Below are 15,981 nucleotides of genomic sequence, written 5' to 3' on the forward strand. Positions count from 1 at the left end.
GTTTAGTTTCATAAAAAAAGATATACATGTTTAATGATACTTATGAGTTATATCTATGTATAAATGTTCATAACATTTATTTTTTACTATATAGAAAAAATATATACAAAATTTAATGTATGTTGTTGTGAAATCTCACTTAAGTCCTACTTTTGAAAAAAAACTTCTACTAGTTCTCCTGAGAATTTTTACTTACTATATGTTGTTAAATCTAAAAATATTCCCTTATTTTATATAATAGACTCTATTTCAATGTAACTATTACTTCTTCTTTTGTTGCAAGGTTAAAAAGGAAAAATCGATTGCATCATGTCTGTCGATTATAAACGACCAAATATATGACATCCTCTTCTGACCACATGGTAAACTACCGACCACGATCGACCATATACCACATATGTTGACCACTAACCATTGATCATGACTAACCACATGTCGTCTGTCGACCAAACACTTATTCGTTATGTTCTCCTGGTTAGTTGGTCATCGGTAAAACAACCACCGACGTGCAATCTGCATGAAGTAACTTAACATGTTTGACGTCATTCCACCTCCCATTGCCCTAACCCAATGCGAGACTCCGTTGTCCCATAAACAATCACAACACTTAACATGTTTGACGTCATTCCACCTCCCAAAGCAGCATGCAAACATGACCCTTGCACACCACTTGATCAACGACGTCATGTACTTTATGTCAGATTACGAATCCTGCGACTATCTTCGTACCTCAAACTCCGAGAAACAACCACCTTAGGTTGGATATATTAATCAAACTCAACCCTATAAAAGGAGAAGAAAAACTCATGGTACACACCCTAACATATCATCATCCTTAGATATTCCTCGCGTACTGACTTTGATGTCAAAGCATTCTTGCAGGTGCCACCACGACAGTATCCTCGCAATGACATAGCCACCCTAAGCATGAAGCACCACCTTCTGACCATCGTTCCTGATAATCAAAATACCTGTAAAAAGGTGAATTGGTTTAGCAACCACCTTTATAAATATGAATTAAATAGAAAAAAAATTATCCTGAAAGGACCTATATTTTTCATTAAAAAACTAAAAAACATTGTTCCCCCAAATTTCTCCATATTAAACGGAAGTAGAAAAGTAGCAAGCATTGGTAAGTAGCAAGTCCAAACTCCAGAAAGAAAGAGTGGTAACAATCAAACATGCCTCCGAACCTTTTGGCGCCAATTCTCTCTCCACCGTTCCCTCAAACAACGGTACTCGTTCATTCATTCTCCCCAAACCAAAAAATTCAGTTACCATTGCCGCCTTCACAAACCGCCACAACACCATTAACACAAAACAAACTTCACCTTCTTCCCCTCTCTCTCTCCCCTCTCACAACCACCGGAAACCACCGCATCGGCCAACCAAACATGCCTGCACCTCTGCAATTCATCGCCACATCATCACCCACACTCGCACCGTGAAATTCTCGATTATCGTTGCTCTTGCGTACGATTGATTGTGTGAACGCTGCTGATACATTCATAGATTGATCAAATTCAAATTACTAGGGTTTCGTTATCGAAATCGAATTCAATTTCAGTTGTTTTTGATATTGTGCAGGTTAAGCGTGCTTCAAAAGGAGGAAGAAAATGGCGACTGTTGCGGACATTGCTACTTCCGCAGCCATCAATCTGTTGTCTGCAGTTGCATTCCTGGTGGCTTTTGCGGTGTTGCGGCTTCAGCCTTTCAACGATCGCGTCTACTTCCCGAAATGGTACCTCAAAGGGATAAGAGGCAGCCCCACATCTTCCAGCTCGCTTGTGAAGAAATTTGTTAACCTTGACTTCAGGACCTACATTAGGTTTCTGAATTGGATGCCTGCCGCGCTGCATATGCCTGAGCCTGAGGTTATTGATCACGCAGGGCTTGACTCGGCTATCTATATTCGGATCTACATTCTCGGGTGAGTTTGTATGCCGAGTTTCTCATTTAAATTCGACGCGTAAGGACATAGTTTAAAAGATACAACATATGTGATCCGCGGATCACATTGTAGGTGAAGGGCAAGGGTTCGAACCCTAAGGAGGGATAATTTGTACTAATTTACTAACAGCTAACATTTGCCTATAAAAAAAAGTGATCCACGGACTACTATTTTCGATTTGAATACTTGATTTGGTTTTCCTTTTTAATGCTTAATTATTTTCTCTGATGGGAGTGATCATATGCAGCATCAAAATATTTGCCCCGATTACGGTTCTTGCTTTTATTGTTTTGGTTCCTATTAACTGGACCGGGAAAACTTTGGAAGCACCGGGAGCCAAGGAGTTGACGTTTAGCAGTATTGACAAGATTTCAATATCAAACATTCCATTTGGATCACAAAGGTGAGATAGATTCCCTTGACAGAGCTGTCTTGTCCCTAAGCTTCTCTCTTTTCTCTAACACGCGATGGATTCTTAACAAATTGAGAGAATTATTGATTGTGTTAGGAGCATAGTAGATTGCAAATTTGAATTTTGTCCTATAAACAAGCCAAATAAGAGTTCCAATATTAACTGAATTGGCATATCCTTTTGTTATTATAGGGTTGCAGACTCTTAGTTTTGTATCATGAATCTCATGTTATGTAATCTGGCTGCTTAGTATTTTATATTACGAAAATTCATGTTATTTTCTTCCAGATTTTGGGCACATATTGTCATGTCATATGTCTTCTCAACTTGGACATGCTATAGTCTTTACAAGGAGTACAGGATTATAGCAACAATGAGATTGCGATTTTTGGCGTCTGAACGTCGTCGACCAGACCAATTTACTGTAAGTTGGTCTCATTTTCTCTTAACTGTACCTTTTGCTCTTCATACGTAAAAACATATAGTATTGATTAATGCTACGATTAGCTTCAAACTGCTGACTAAGTAATGTCCGGGCTGCGGAGGGGAATTAGGCAATTATTCGGGTAGTGTGGGTTGGCTTCCGCCTGGGCAGAGAAGTTTTTTTCTGATTTATCTTACTGTTTTCCTTTACACATTCTGTAATTCCCTGTTCTATTCAGAGCTAGTCTCTGAGTTTTCTGTAGTAATACAAATACCACATTTAGTTCCTATCAGATACAAACTCCTTCAGCTTGTGCTTGATTAATGAGACATTGGCAATTAGCAAGTTAGTATCAGACAATTGGTATTTTAGCAATTATATCAAACTTGTGCGAGAAAGTGAAACTAATCTTTTCAGATTCTAGTCTTCTAAGTTTTATATGCCTTTTCTTGGGTCACTTTCGAAGTGAGTTGTGGTGGCTTTCATTTCTCTTTTGTATATTTGCATGCTTCCCTTCCAGTCATTTAAAAACTGAACTAATAGCTGCAGCAATTCTAGCTAGCTGTTCTGAAGCAAGCTGAACGTTGTTTCTTAGTAACAACTTTGGCACTTTTTTTTTTCACAGGTGCTAGTCAGGAATGTTCCCCCAGATCCCGATGAATCAGTCAGTGAGCACATTGAACATTTCTTTTGCGTCAATCATCCTGATCACTACCTGATGCATCATGTATGTTGCTTAATTACGACTACAGTAGTCTGGCAAATATTTAGTCTGTTTTTAGTTGGAAATTATCACACCCTTCTTCACATGCTTACATAAATACTCATAATTAGAAAAAAATAGCACAAAATTTTCAAGCACAAAATTTAATGTGGGTTACTCCAACAAGTCTACATCCTGGTATCAGAAGAGATTAAATCAATTGTGAACAGCATTAGTGCAAAACTTTTAAACGACAAAGCTATGAACATTTTCCCACTATTTCTGTAACTTTGCATTGATGTTACATATCCTCACTCGCTAGTAACTACTATTACAGTTTTATGGACAAAGCTAGAAACCCTCGCCCAACATCAGGCTCAATTTCTTCTCCCTCATTCTAATAGTCCTACCAACTCCTTGACACTATTAGTTTTAACTTACCAAAAATATGCTTGATAAGCAGCCACTCCCATGCTATTGTGGTACTATTAGTATGCTATAAAAATGTCAACAACTTCAAAATAGGAAACCAGGAATTATTACCTAGATAAAATTTGGGTCAAACCCAACATTTTGATACATTGCTGTTTGCTCTTCATCTTGGAATTAGGAATTGTAATTTACTGAGATTTTCTTTAACAGATGGAAGGCTTTCTGTTATGATTCTTGAACATGATTACTTTTGTGATATACTCTGGTGTACCAAAGATAAATTTCTTCTGCATTATTGATAGGTTGTTTATAATGCAAATAAGCTTGCATCAATAGTTGCAAAGAAGAAGAAATTGCAAAACTGGTATATTTACTACCAGAACAAATATGAAAGAGATCCTTCAAAGAGACCAACTACTCGGGTAGCTTTATCTTCATGATTTACTATTAATAAGCTTTTCCTAAATTTCAGCAGAAGAAACCTTCTTTTAGCTTTTCCTATTTTTTTTGTGAGAATAACCATAAGGTGATATGAACTGATATCCTTTTATGTGTCACAATTTGATTTCATATGTATATAGACAGGTATTATGGGTATTATTGGGACTAAAGTTGATGCTCTTGATCACTATACTGCAGCAATTGATCAATTGAGCCTACAAGTAAGTACTGTTTTGAACATGTTTTATTATACAGTAGTTTATACAACTCTCTGTAACTTATTGGCTTTATTTGGATAACTAAGCATGAATTGTAAGGAAAACATTTCATTGGGTTTAATTTCATTCCATTTTATTTTAGTCCAATCTAAACAATGGCAAATAACATACTCTATTCCATTTTGCTCCATTTTATCAATCCACACATAACCTTATAATATTGTAAATTAATCAAATTATAATAGTTAGGTATCATTGTTATTTCACTCTATATAAGGGGCTATGCTTTTGAAAGTTCAGTCATGGAGTCCAAAAGATTTTGAATTTTTCATCCAATTCTCTGCTCTCACTTAGCAAGCTAAATATGTTGTCTCACTATTGATTACTGTTATTAGGTTTGTCTTACTAATTAGGTTGGTAAGCTCCTCATTCTAATGGCTTCAGTTCTCTCTTGCAGTGATTCATACTAAACACAGAGTTAGTTTATTGATTTATTATAATCTAAGAAATGGTGACTACTTGAACTCTAGTTGTCTTGGATTGGATGTTAAAACAAAGGTTCATCTTACACCGGTAGGGCATGATATGTAAGGCCGTAAGTGGAAAAAAAGTGAAAGGGTAGGGTAAAGGATAGTCAGTCATATTAATTGTGAGTCAGTACAGATTAAAGGCAACAGTTACCTTTGGTTAAATTTTCCCATTTGCTTTTGTTTGTGTGTGTCCGCTTAAAAATCTGTTCATTTGGGGATAAATTTTATCGTGTTCATTTCAAGCAGGAAGCTGTAGAAAGAGAAAATGTTATGAAGGATCCCAATGCTCTTATTCCTGCAGCATTTGTTTCATTCAAAACCCGATGGGGTGCAGCTGTTTGTGCTCAAACTCAACAAACTAGTAATCCAACCATTTGGCTGACAGAATGGGCTCCTGAGCCTCGTGATGTCTACTGGGAAAATCTTGCAATTCCATATTTTGATCTCAATATTCGAAGATTACTCATGTCTGTCTCTTTATTTTTCCTTACTTTCTTCTTCATGATACCAATAGCATTGGTCCAATCTCTAGCCAACATTGAGTCGATTGAGAAGGTCCTTCCTTTCTTGAAGCATATAATTGAAAAGTAAGTGCTTTCAATATTATACCAGTTAATTAGTATTCTAATTTTGAACTCTGAATAGCTTAATAATTCCCCCTTGATTCTCCAATATTTTGTTATATGAACCATTTGTCAAACGTTTTCTTTTTGCCTTTGAAATCTAATGTGAAGAAACTCATAAAATTAATTTAATCCATCAAGAGAGCTAGAATAATGTTTCTGAAGTCTGAAAGATCAGCAAAGTTTATCATAGTAAACAACCCACCATTCTAGATTAATGTTATATTTTCTGCTTCTCCTTGCCATACAGACACAGTCTTCTTAATTCACACAGCAAAAATTATTAACATTTTTAAAATTCTCAGCACATCAAATTCTTTTATTATTTCATGTAATACTTGTTATTTTAATCAACTAGGAATCATGTCGGAAAGATTTATTAATAGAATTGTTTAAAAACATAGAATTTTTTTAATTGAATAACCTTCTGAACTATTTTTTTAATTGATAAATAACAAAATATTGAATGTTTATTTTTATATTTAAAGATTATATACTTCTTTTGATATCTTCTTTAATGTTACTAAGAGAATTATTAAGAAGCCGGATAACTTTCTGTACCTGTTTCCTTTTTCGATGGAATGCATAGTATTTTCCTGTGTGATTCTGTGGAGTCATGGAGTTACTCGTTGCAGGCCATCTGTCAAGTCTGTTATTCAAGGATTTCTGCCAGGGCTAGCACTGAAGATATTTCTTGCAATGCTTCCAAAAATTCTCATGGCAATGTCCAAAATAGAAGGTTTTTCATCACTTTCATCTTTGGAACGGAGGTCAGCTTCCAAATATTACTTGTTTGTTCTCGTCAATGTGTTCCTTGGAAGCGTTATCACTGGAACCGCATTTCAGCAACTTCAGCAGTTTATTGATCAGCCCTCTACAAAGTAGACTCCATGAGCTTGTGCAGTTTAGATAGCTTTCATTTTGGCACTGAGATTGGCCACAAACTGATGGGGGGATTTGTATGAAAATTTTCAGGTTCACAAAAACGGTTGGCAGTACAATCCCCATGAAAGCCACATTCTTCATCACATACATAATGATCGATGGATGGGCTGGAATAGCTGCAGAGATCCTTAGGTTAGCTCCGTTAATTACGTTCCACTTGAAGAACACATTCTTGGTGAAGACTGAGCAAGACAGACAGAGTGCTATGGATCCTGGTAGCTTGGAATTTGCTACATCTGAACCTCGTATCCAGTTATATTTCATGCTAGGGCATGTCTATGCTCCAGTCACACCTTTACTCCTCCCCTTCATTGTAGTCTTCTTTGCTTTTTCCTACCTGGTCTTTCGGCACCAGGTGAGCTCTGGAAATAGACTTCGCCATCATATTTTGTTACTTATAATTAATAATTAATGCATATCCAAACAAACGAACTAACTATTGGTTGGTTCAGATAATACATGTCTAATTTCCCTTGAGCAAAGTGAGAGAGCTTGCTTAGCCCCACTTTGATGTTCCCAACTCAAATTGCATTACACCTCTTTTTCCTGCTAAACATTAGAGTAAATAGCATTAATTCTGTTTCTTTTTTCTTTTCCCAAGATTATCAATGTGTATAACCAGCAATATGAGAGTGGAGCATCCTTTTGGCCTGATGTCCACCGTCGAGTAATCATAGGCTTGATTATATCTCAGTTTCTTCTGATGGGGTTGTTAAGTACAAGAGGCGCCAATAAGTCGACCCTGTTGCTTATTGCACAACCTGTCTTGACAATCTGGTTCCACAGATATTGCAAAGGGCGCTTCGAATCTGCGTTTGTAAAATTCCCACTAGAGGTTGGTTAAGCAATAAGCATGCATACAAATACTTGTATTAAATATCGTGTATGCTAAATTGAGAGTAAATCATATACATGCAAAGAAACAAGCTGGTGTGTGCATTGGCAGAATGACTTATATGTGATTTGATGACAGGATGCCATGGTGAAGGATACACTTGAACGAGCTGTTGAACCAAACTTGAACCTGAGACTTTATCTTCAGGATGCTTACGTGCACCCAGTTTTCAAGGGCAACGAGTTGGAAAAACCAGTAATCATTGATGACGAAGAGGAAAATCCACTTATTCCGACAAAAAGAAGTTCTCGTCGGAGTAGCAAGCCTCAATCTGATAATGGAGCCGGTAGTGCTAGCAGTTCCTCAGGTGCAGCCGTCATTTGAGATTCAAAGGATGCAATGGAGTAACTCCTCGAGTGAATGAGAATCAGCCAGTTTTAGTTGAAACCATAGGATACAGGAAACAGAATGCCCCAAACATCATTCATGCGAAACAGCCAGTTTTAGTTGAAACCATAGATGCAGGAAACAGAAAGCCCCAAATCAATTACATTATTCATACCCTTAACATTCTTTTCCTCTCAATTGCCTTAGAGAAATGTATAACTGTATATATATCTGTAAGTATTTGTTCTCTTGTAATTAATATAGAATATACTGTGTTCAATAGAGACAAACAGTGAAAAATATATACATTTGATTCACCCCCCCCCCAACCCCCAAATGAAAATCATTGTTTTTCCAGAAAAAAATTTAACAAAAAGTTGGCTGGAGACCTTCAGACATATCTTCTTAGAATTTTTTACACCACCGTAAATTTAATGTAAGATGTCCTTTGGACATAACAAACTTTTGCGGCAATTAAGAACCGCAACCGATTAGTATGTCCAAAGGATATCTAATATAAATGGTATATACCTTTTCTATATGCATTCATTGGTTATTGTCATTGTACACAACACACGACAACACACACACATCAAGTTGCTTCATGAAAGCAACCCACCTAGACATGTTTCTTTGTTTCGTTTTGCTCTGAATTGTTTCAACTGAAAATCATTTTTGATAGAGAGACATGCACAGCCAACGGTCAGGAGCGAGAGTTGAGGGAGGAAAGAAAGTGTACTTCTCCAAAACCCCAAACAGAATCACACAAGCTTAGCTGAGTTGTGCGGTTCTTGGAAATTGGAATGATACACATCACAACCCACATCCACCCCCACCCCATCTCTTATCTCATTTTTCTCCAATATTCATTCATTCATTCCAATATCTAAGTTTCCATCACTTGAATCCTTACTATAATTATCTACTTTATGGCAAATCTCTTGCCATCATTCTCATTCTCAGTGAGTCCTCAGAATCAGCACCAAAACAGAACAAAATGGTCCTTTTTTCACAAACCTTGCATCCAAAGGATGCAGCAGCAACTTGTGAGCAGGAATTTGCAAGATCTCACCAACCCCTTTTCCCAGAATCTCATTTCCAAACTGTGCGCCACATCACGGTTGTCTGTGGAGGAAACCGAGCAGAAAGTCACTACCTTTATCCAAGCTCAAGATCTAAAAAAGGCAGTACCGTATTTGTTCAGGACAGGAATCAGTGAAGGTTTGGTTAAGGTTTATGTCACAAAGAAAAAGGTTAGTTCTTTTGTGTATATTGAAGTTTCTTCTTTGGAATTTGGTGAAGGGGAAGGAACACCTGTGTTGTGTTGGGGTGTGTACAGAGCTGATTCATCGAGTGTAGATGCAGGAACAGGGATGAATGTGACCCCCCTGGTGAAAATTTCTCAGGGGAAGTTTACTGTTGAATTGGAATTTGATGCAGAACAAGTTCCTATGTACTTGTCTTTTTTGTTGAGATCTTCGTTTGATTCCGGGTTGGAAATCAGAAGCCACTTGAAAAGGAATTTCTGTGTGCCTGTTGGTTTTCTTCCTGGGTACCCTGCTCCTCTGGGGTTCTCATTTTCCCCTGATGGGTCTATGAATTTTGCTGTTTTCTCAAGACATGCAGAGGGTGTGGTTTTGTGTTTGTATGATGATGACAGTGGTGTGGAGAAGCCTGCTTTGGAGCTTGATCTGGATCCTTATGTCAATAGGACAGGCGACATCTGGCATGTCGCGTTTGAGAGTTCCTGGACTTTTGTGAGATACGGTTATCGCTTCCGAGGAGCTCTTGTTCACAGGAACAAGGATGGTGGTTATGAAGATGAGGGTGTTGTTTTGGATCCATATGCTAGGATCATTGAGAATTTTTATCCTAGTGGTGTTGGATCAATGAAGAATCTTGGAAGGTTGGGACAGGAACCTGCTTTTGACTGGGGTGATGATTACCATCTGGATTTGCCCATGGAGAAACTAGTGGTGTATAGGTTGAATGTGAAGCGATTCACAGAGCACGAGTCCAGCCAACTCCCGAGTGATTTAGCTGGGACCTTCTCTGGTTTGGCAAAAAAGCTGCAGCATTTTAAGGATCTGGGTGTGAATGCTGTTCTGTTGGAGCCAGTTTTCACATTTGATAAGGAGAAAGGACCATATTTTCCTTGCCATTTTTTTGCTCCGACGAGTGCTTATGGACCATCTAGTGGTCCTGTATCTACCATCACCTCTATGAAAGAGATGGTGAAGGCTATGCATGCCAATGGGATAGAGGTTCTCATGGAAGTTGTTTTCTCCAACACTGCTGAGATGGCTGCCCTGCAAGGAATTGACGACTCATCCTACTATTATGATAATGGAGTTGGTAATCTGAAGTTGCACAATGCTTTGAATTGTAACTTTCCTATAGTGCAGAATTTGATTCTAGATAGCCTTCGGCATTGGGTAACTGAGTTTCACATTGATGGCTTCTCTTTCATAAATGCTTCACATCTGTTGAAAGGGTTTCATGGAGAATACTTGTCTCGGCCGCCATTGGTTGAAGCAATTGCTTTTGACCCTGTACTCTCCAAGACTAAAATCGTTGCAGATTGCTGGGATCCTCATGGCATAGCAGTAGCAAAGGAAAATCCGTTTCCTCATTGGATGAGATGGGCTGAAATAAATACAAAATTTTGTGATGATGTTAGAAATTTTTTGAGGGGTGAAAACCTTCTTAGCAACCTTGCAACCAGACTTTGTGGAAGTGGTGACATGTTTTCTGATGGAAGAGGCCCTGCATTCTCTTTTAATTACATTTCAAGGAACTCTCGACTTTCTCTGGTGGACTTGGTCAGCTTCAGCAATGGTGATCTAGCTGCAGAGTTAAGTTGGAATTGTGGAGAAGAAGGACCTACTAATAACACCACTGTCCTTGAAAGACGACTCAAACAAATCCGCAATTTCCTTTTCATCTTGTTTGTGTCATTAGGAGTGCCTGTTCTGAACATGGGAGATGAGAGTGGTCAATCTTCTGGTGGTTCTCCTGCATATGGTGACATAAAACCTTTCAATTGGAGTGCTTTGAAAACAGGTTTTGGTAAACAAACCATGCAATTCATTTCATTCTTAACTTCACTGAGAATAAGGAGGAGTGATGTTCTTCAGAGTAGGTGTTTCTTAAAAGAAAAAAACATTGAATGGAGTGGAAGTGATCAGGCTCTCCCAAAGTGGGAAGACCCATCCTGCAAGTTCTTGGCCATGACTTTGAAGGCGGAAAAATTGGAGTTCCCAGAGAACTCTACTATTTGTGATGATGGATCAGGGGATTTGTTTATTGCTTTCAATGCAGATGATAAACCAGAAACTGTAGTTTTGCCCCTGCTTCCAGAAGGGATGTCATGGTACCGTTTAGTTGATACAGCTCTTCCATTTCCAGGCTTTTTCTCCACAAATGGTGAATTTGTCCCTGAGCAGGCGTCAGGTTTAACTGTTTATCAAATGAAGTCTTACAGTTGCACATTGTTTGAGGTAAAACACAGTACCAGTTAAAAGGAATTACTTTCCCAACTCCCCTTAAAAATAGGTCCTCTGTAAATTTTGTCATTGTAAACAATTGTCATATCAGTTGTAGATTTGTTAATTAATTAATGTGATATAACAATAATTTGGTGAGAATAAGTACCACGGAATGTCTGTTAGAATACTCTGTCAGAGAGATTTATGAGAAAATCATGGTCTTATAAGAACTCAGATATTTTAGAACAAATAGTGTGTTAAGTAAATGAACGATCATACCTGCAATTATTGGCTTGGGATTCGTCGTCATTACCTCCGCAAGTTCACAGAGAGCCTTTATCAAGGGTCCTTTGAGCGTATCTAGGCAGCCTCGCTTTAATGTTATACTCTTGGTTGTTGCATGGCCACTCGGCCTCTAGCAAGGAAGGGTTCCTTCACTATGTCATCTAGTCCACTCTTATGGTATTTGTTTAGTCTCAAGTTCTTTGGGTCGACTGAGATGCTATTGTGCCTTTTAGCTTTATGAGTCAGCCGGAACAGGAGCCTTCCATTCTGCCAAGTCAAATTTGATATGTTGAGCTTTGTGAATCTTGACAATAGTCGGCTAATTGAGGAATGTTTGTCATCGAGCTGAGTTTTCATTGTTTTCGACCATCTTTGAAGTGGCACTCGACTCAGTTAATTTCTTGAAGGAAGCCCTTCGATACACTCGCCGTATTTTGCTACTGAAACGTTGCAATTAATAAAAGAGTCATTTGAAATTGTGTTTTTGCAAATATACCTGATATTTGAGGGGGTTAACTCTCAGATGTAGGAATCAATAGCCAATGGCTTTAGACTCTTCATATGTCAAAAGAAAGATTATTTGTTTGTTTCGTCATCTTTGAATCGTGTATTATGACTATGTTTATGGGTTTCAAGCACTTCTTGTGCTTGTTTAAAAACATTTGGATTATTAAAAAAAATATCTTGAGAGGAGGGAATTCAATTATTGATTGCTTAGCTAAGATGAAAGCAATGTCAGCTAGTGCGTTCTATAAGTTTCATGTCTCTCCTAATTGTGTGAAGTATTTATTGGTTGCTCATCAGAATATGCATCATAGACCATGCATTCAAATCATACATCGGCACACTTGTTGAAAACTCACTCGTAAGATATTCCACAAGGTAGGGTATTATCATGGTTTTTATTTTTAAGCTTGTAATGAGATCTATCACAACAAAGGACGGAAATAGTATGTCCAATGAGTTGAAACAAAAGTCAAGTGGTGCAAGGTTAGAAATTTAGGCCAATAACTTGTGAAAATAAAATAACGCCTTTATCATCTCAATGCATGAAAATGAACAAACCGTTTCAAATATAATCAAGTCATGTTTTTGCATAACATATAAACATGAGTGAAATCACACAAGAATGAAGAAAATGACAAGATATATTCATTCATACATAAGACCCAAAAATTAAGGAGGTGTGCATCTACCACGAATAATCCAATGAATCAATGTTCAAAGAAATCTCGATGAACTCAAAATGCAAGAACTACCTCCAATCAAGTCTTTAGCATACAGTTTTGATTCTAAATATAACTTATTATTCTTAATACTCAATGAAAAAGTGTGAACAATTCACCTAAAAAGCATGAAAACCGGCCTAAAAACTGTGCATAACTTTTTTTTCTAAATGAAACACAAAAACTAAAAACAATCATAAGAACCCAACTAAAATTCTCTCCGCACACTTGAATCACACATTGTTCTCAAAGATGTCCTCAATGTGAAGCCCAAACAACTAAAATGAAATGGAAATGTGAGATATAAGAGGAGGAAAAGTAAAACACCACAAGGATTAGAAGAGACTTATAGCCTCTAAATGATCTCTAAAAAACCTCTATCTCCTGGTCTGGTGGAGGTCTACCATTAAGTGACAACTTATAGTATTGTAGCACAACAAAGATAGTCCATAAGTCTAGTGGCTTTTGCAGAATCTCTTTCTTAACAAAGGAATTTGAAAAACAAAATCAAAACCATAGTAGTTAAAACATGGAAATCTAGTTGTTTGGATCTTTGACACCTAAACCATAGTATTTATTCACTTATTAGTATACCCAATATGAAAATTTAGGTCTGGAGGTTTGGGTAGAGGTTTTAGAAAAGGTTCCTCTATTATTAAGGTTGGATCCATGCAACTAAACGTATGTTCATTAGCTCCTAGTAACAACTTTTTTAATAATTAGAAGTAGCTTATTTGCAATAATTTCTCATTCATTTCCACTCCCAACACCTACATTACTATCTAATTCATTCCACGCATAAATTCAAAACTAGGTATTAAAATATTAGAATTTCTAAGTATGACAATATCTTTTCCTAGACAAATATAATATTCACTACCATTGCAACATAACTTAAAATATTCACCAAATTTAAGAGACTTCATTATGCTAATAAGGTACAAATCAAATATTGTCTGAGAATTTATGTGATCTTTGCAATTGCCATCCAAGAGTGCATTTTCTCTCTCAATCTTGTCCATCTTCTTAGTCTTGACAAGGAGAAACTAGACTTGGTACATAACCATAGGCATCCATCCAAAATACTTCGTTGGGATTTGGAATATACTCCATACTATAATCTCTTATATTATACTTTATAAACTCCAAATTCTCTGTTATTGCGATCATAAGAATGTCACCATCTTCTAACAAGAACATCGGCACTGGGATATACGGAAATCCAATACAATGAAGACGCTCATAACTGATACTCAACAACTGAGTCCAAGACTCTAGAGCTCCATACTTTACCATTTTCCACACAAATAAATGGATACTGTTATGGTCATGGAAAAGGTACATGTGATTCCCTAGAACCTTAAGACTTGGCTCAAAACGAGGCACCTCAGTTACACCCTTAGGAAGTGGCAGATACCTATACACCTCCTTACTCATGTCAAAGGAAGCAATAACCAGTTGGTCGAGAGTAACATTGTCCCATTGATATTTGATATCATTCATATTTTTAAGTGCTAACCAGTTAAGACAACCACCCACAAATTGTCCTTTGATTTGGTTTAGCAAAATTGGGGAACAAGGATCACTCAAAATCTTTCTACAAAAAATATCATTCACGCAATAAACCATTGTCTCCATTTTCTGCTTTGTACAATTCCAATGCACTAGCACCACCTAGAAAAGAGTAAAAATTAAAATTAACCCAAAAGGATCATAGTTCTTAGATGTATAATGAAAATTATGTAATCTTATAATTTTCATGATCTACTTAGTCTTTAAGGTAATTTGAAGTGGAAACTAACTTAATTGGTAAAATTCTACTTGATGCAAAGGATAATAAATCAGATTGCTTGAGTAAGTTAATCAAAGTGGTATTTTAGTTTTAAATTGTTGTCTACAATGTGAAGGTTTTCTGGCCAATCTTATGTTTCCAAATGATGTCTCATTTTCTATCACATCAATGAAATTCAACCATGAACACTATTTAGGAACCTAAAATCTTTGATCATTTATGGTCATAATGAGTGTAATTATAATCTATATGGTTATATATATCATCAATTTTTTTTAGAATATGAAGGATCTCGATGTAGCCATTAATATAAAAACTACAATTTAAAATATTGGTGGTAGAAAAGTTAATTTCAAATTAAGCTATCATATATTGCTACAAGTTCTCAAATAATTATCTTCAAATGGGTAGGTAGGACTTTAAATTTTTACTCACCTTGTATGTATCATGCAAATTATCATAGCCGAACCCCAAATTCACCTTACCGGGCGGAGCATCCACTGAAGTTCGCATGCTCAGATTAAATGTTGGTGACTTCTTAGACTTCAAATGTGTGGCCGGGTTCCAAAGTTGAACCCAAAATTCTTCAATTGGGCCAACATCGTAAAAGTTGCCGAAACAAATCAATCCATTGCTGGAGCCAATGACCAAATGACCGTCCTTCAAAAGATAGCACCCTTTAGCATCGATCATGGAGGACAGATCCTCAATCAAGCAACACACAGAGGATGGAACAACCCAAGTGTCATCATTTTCAAAGTCGTAAGGGTCGTTTGCTATGTTGAGGAGAATATGTGTGTTTTTTGGAGATCTATTGAGGTGCAGTTTCACGAATGATGAATCGTCAATGATAAGTGATTTCCATGACTTGGAAACGCACGCAAATCGCATGAGGGTCTTCACGGGTAGCCATGAGAAGATTTCCGTCAAGAGTTCTGGAGGGAGAATTGAAACATCACGAGAATTTTTCATTGTTGTGGGTGGAAAACCAACTTACATTGTGAAAAAAACCCACAATATATCAAATAACCTACAAACACCCAATTCAACAGAATCGAGTTCACCATCATGTTAATAAGCGAGGAGCAGATCATTGATGTAAAAGAAGAGGAGGAGAAAATTTACCTTAAGCAAGAGAGAACGATCGATCGATCGATCGAGTTCAGAGAGAGCCACCACCTCCACTGAGAAGAAGCCAAGCGATGTACAAAGTGAATGAGAAGCGTCAACCCTATTTTTCTAGTTGTTGATAATTATATATATATATATATATATATATATATATATAT

The 15,981-nt window shown here is 37.0% G+C and overlaps 3 protein-coding genes across 6 annotated transcripts; 2 read left to right on the forward strand and 1 right to left on the reverse strand.

Annotated features, from left to right (window-relative positions):
• The first annotated feature begins 1,150 nt into the window (after nucleotides 1-1,150).
• LOC130730739 (CSC1-like protein At4g02900) lies at nucleotides 1,151-8,261 on the forward strand. 3 transcript variants are annotated; one of them, XM_057582830.1, is made up of 12 exons: nucleotides 1,151-1,485; nucleotides 1,568-1,930; nucleotides 2,199-2,354; nucleotides 2,652-2,787; nucleotides 3,413-3,514; nucleotides 4,225-4,344; nucleotides 4,504-4,584; nucleotides 5,358-5,698; nucleotides 6,370-6,615; nucleotides 6,710-7,034; nucleotides 7,281-7,514; nucleotides 7,653-8,261. In XM_057582830.1, exons 2-12 carry the CDS (start codon nucleotides 1,617-1,619, stop codon nucleotides 7,896-7,898), a joined length of 2,301 nt encoding a protein of 766 aa, XP_057438813.1. In that variant the 5' UTR covers nucleotides 1,151-1,485; nucleotides 1,568-1,616; the 3' UTR covers nucleotides 7,899-8,261. The 3 variants fall into 3 exon arrangements, with proteins under 3 accessions (XP_057438813.1, XP_057438812.1, XP_057438811.1); XM_057582829.1 differs by having other exon boundaries at nucleotides 1,588-1,930; XM_057582828.1 differs by having other exon boundaries at nucleotides 1,152-1,473; nucleotides 1,588-1,930; nucleotides 7,653-8,260.
• A 208-nt stretch (nucleotides 8,262-8,469) lies between these two features.
• LOC130730738 (isoamylase 2, chloroplastic) lies at nucleotides 8,470-11,574 on the forward strand. The gene has a single exon (XM_057582827.1). The coding sequence runs from the start codon at nucleotides 8,831-8,833 to the stop codon at nucleotides 11,420-11,422; it is 2,592 nt and encodes an 863-aa protein (XP_057438810.1). The 5' UTR covers nucleotides 8,470-8,830; the 3' UTR covers nucleotides 11,423-11,574.
• Nucleotides 11,575-13,699: 2,125 nt separating this feature from the next.
• Nucleotides 13,700-15,932, reverse strand: LOC130730741 (F-box/kelch-repeat protein At3g23880-like). 2 transcript variants are annotated; one of them, XM_057582831.1, is made up of 3 exons: nucleotides 15,818-15,932; nucleotides 15,128-15,722; nucleotides 13,700-14,574 (listed from the first exon to the last, which is right to left on the reverse strand). In XM_057582831.1, exons 2-3 carry the CDS (start codon nucleotides 15,662-15,664, stop codon nucleotides 13,927-13,929), a joined length of 1,185 nt encoding a protein of 394 aa, XP_057438814.1. In that variant the 5' UTR covers nucleotides 15,665-15,722; nucleotides 15,818-15,932; the 3' UTR covers nucleotides 13,700-13,926. The 2 variants fall into 2 exon arrangements, with proteins under 2 accessions (XP_057438814.1, XP_057438815.1); XM_057582832.1 differs by having other exon boundaries at nucleotides 15,128-15,627; nucleotides 15,818-15,926.
• Between the last annotated feature and the right edge of the window lie 49 nt (nucleotides 15,933-15,981).

This window comes from Lotus japonicus, chromosome 1, assembly GCF_012489685.1.
Source record: "Lotus japonicus ecotype B-129 chromosome 1, LjGifu_v1.2".
Classification (NCBI taxonomy): domain Eukaryota; kingdom Viridiplantae; phylum Streptophyta; class Magnoliopsida; order Fabales; family Fabaceae; genus Lotus; species Lotus japonicus.

Coding starts and splice junctions, on each gene's coding strand:
- LOC130730739 (XM_057582830.1), top strand. CDS start 1,617: ATGGCGACTGTTGCGGACATTGCTACTTCCGCAGCCATCAATCTGTTG. Junction 3,515..4,224: donor ATCACTACCTGATGCATCAT/GTATGTTGCTTA, acceptor CATTATTGATAG/GTTGTTTATAATGCAAATAA. Junction 7,515..7,652: donor TTGTAAAATTCCCACTAGAG/GTTGGTTAAGCA, acceptor ATTTGATGACAG/GATGCCATGGTGAAGGATAC.
- LOC130730738 (XM_057582827.1), top strand. CDS start 8,831: ATGGCAAATCTCTTGCCATCATTCTCATTCTCAGTGAGTCCTCAGAAT.
- LOC130730741 (XM_057582831.1), bottom strand. CDS start 15,664: ATGAAAAATTCTCGTGATGTTTCAATTCTCCCTCCAGAACTCTTGACG. Junction 14,575..15,127: donor ATTTGCATGATACATACAAG/GTGAGTAAAAAT, acceptor ACTCTTTTCTAG/GTGGTGCTAGTGCATTGGAA.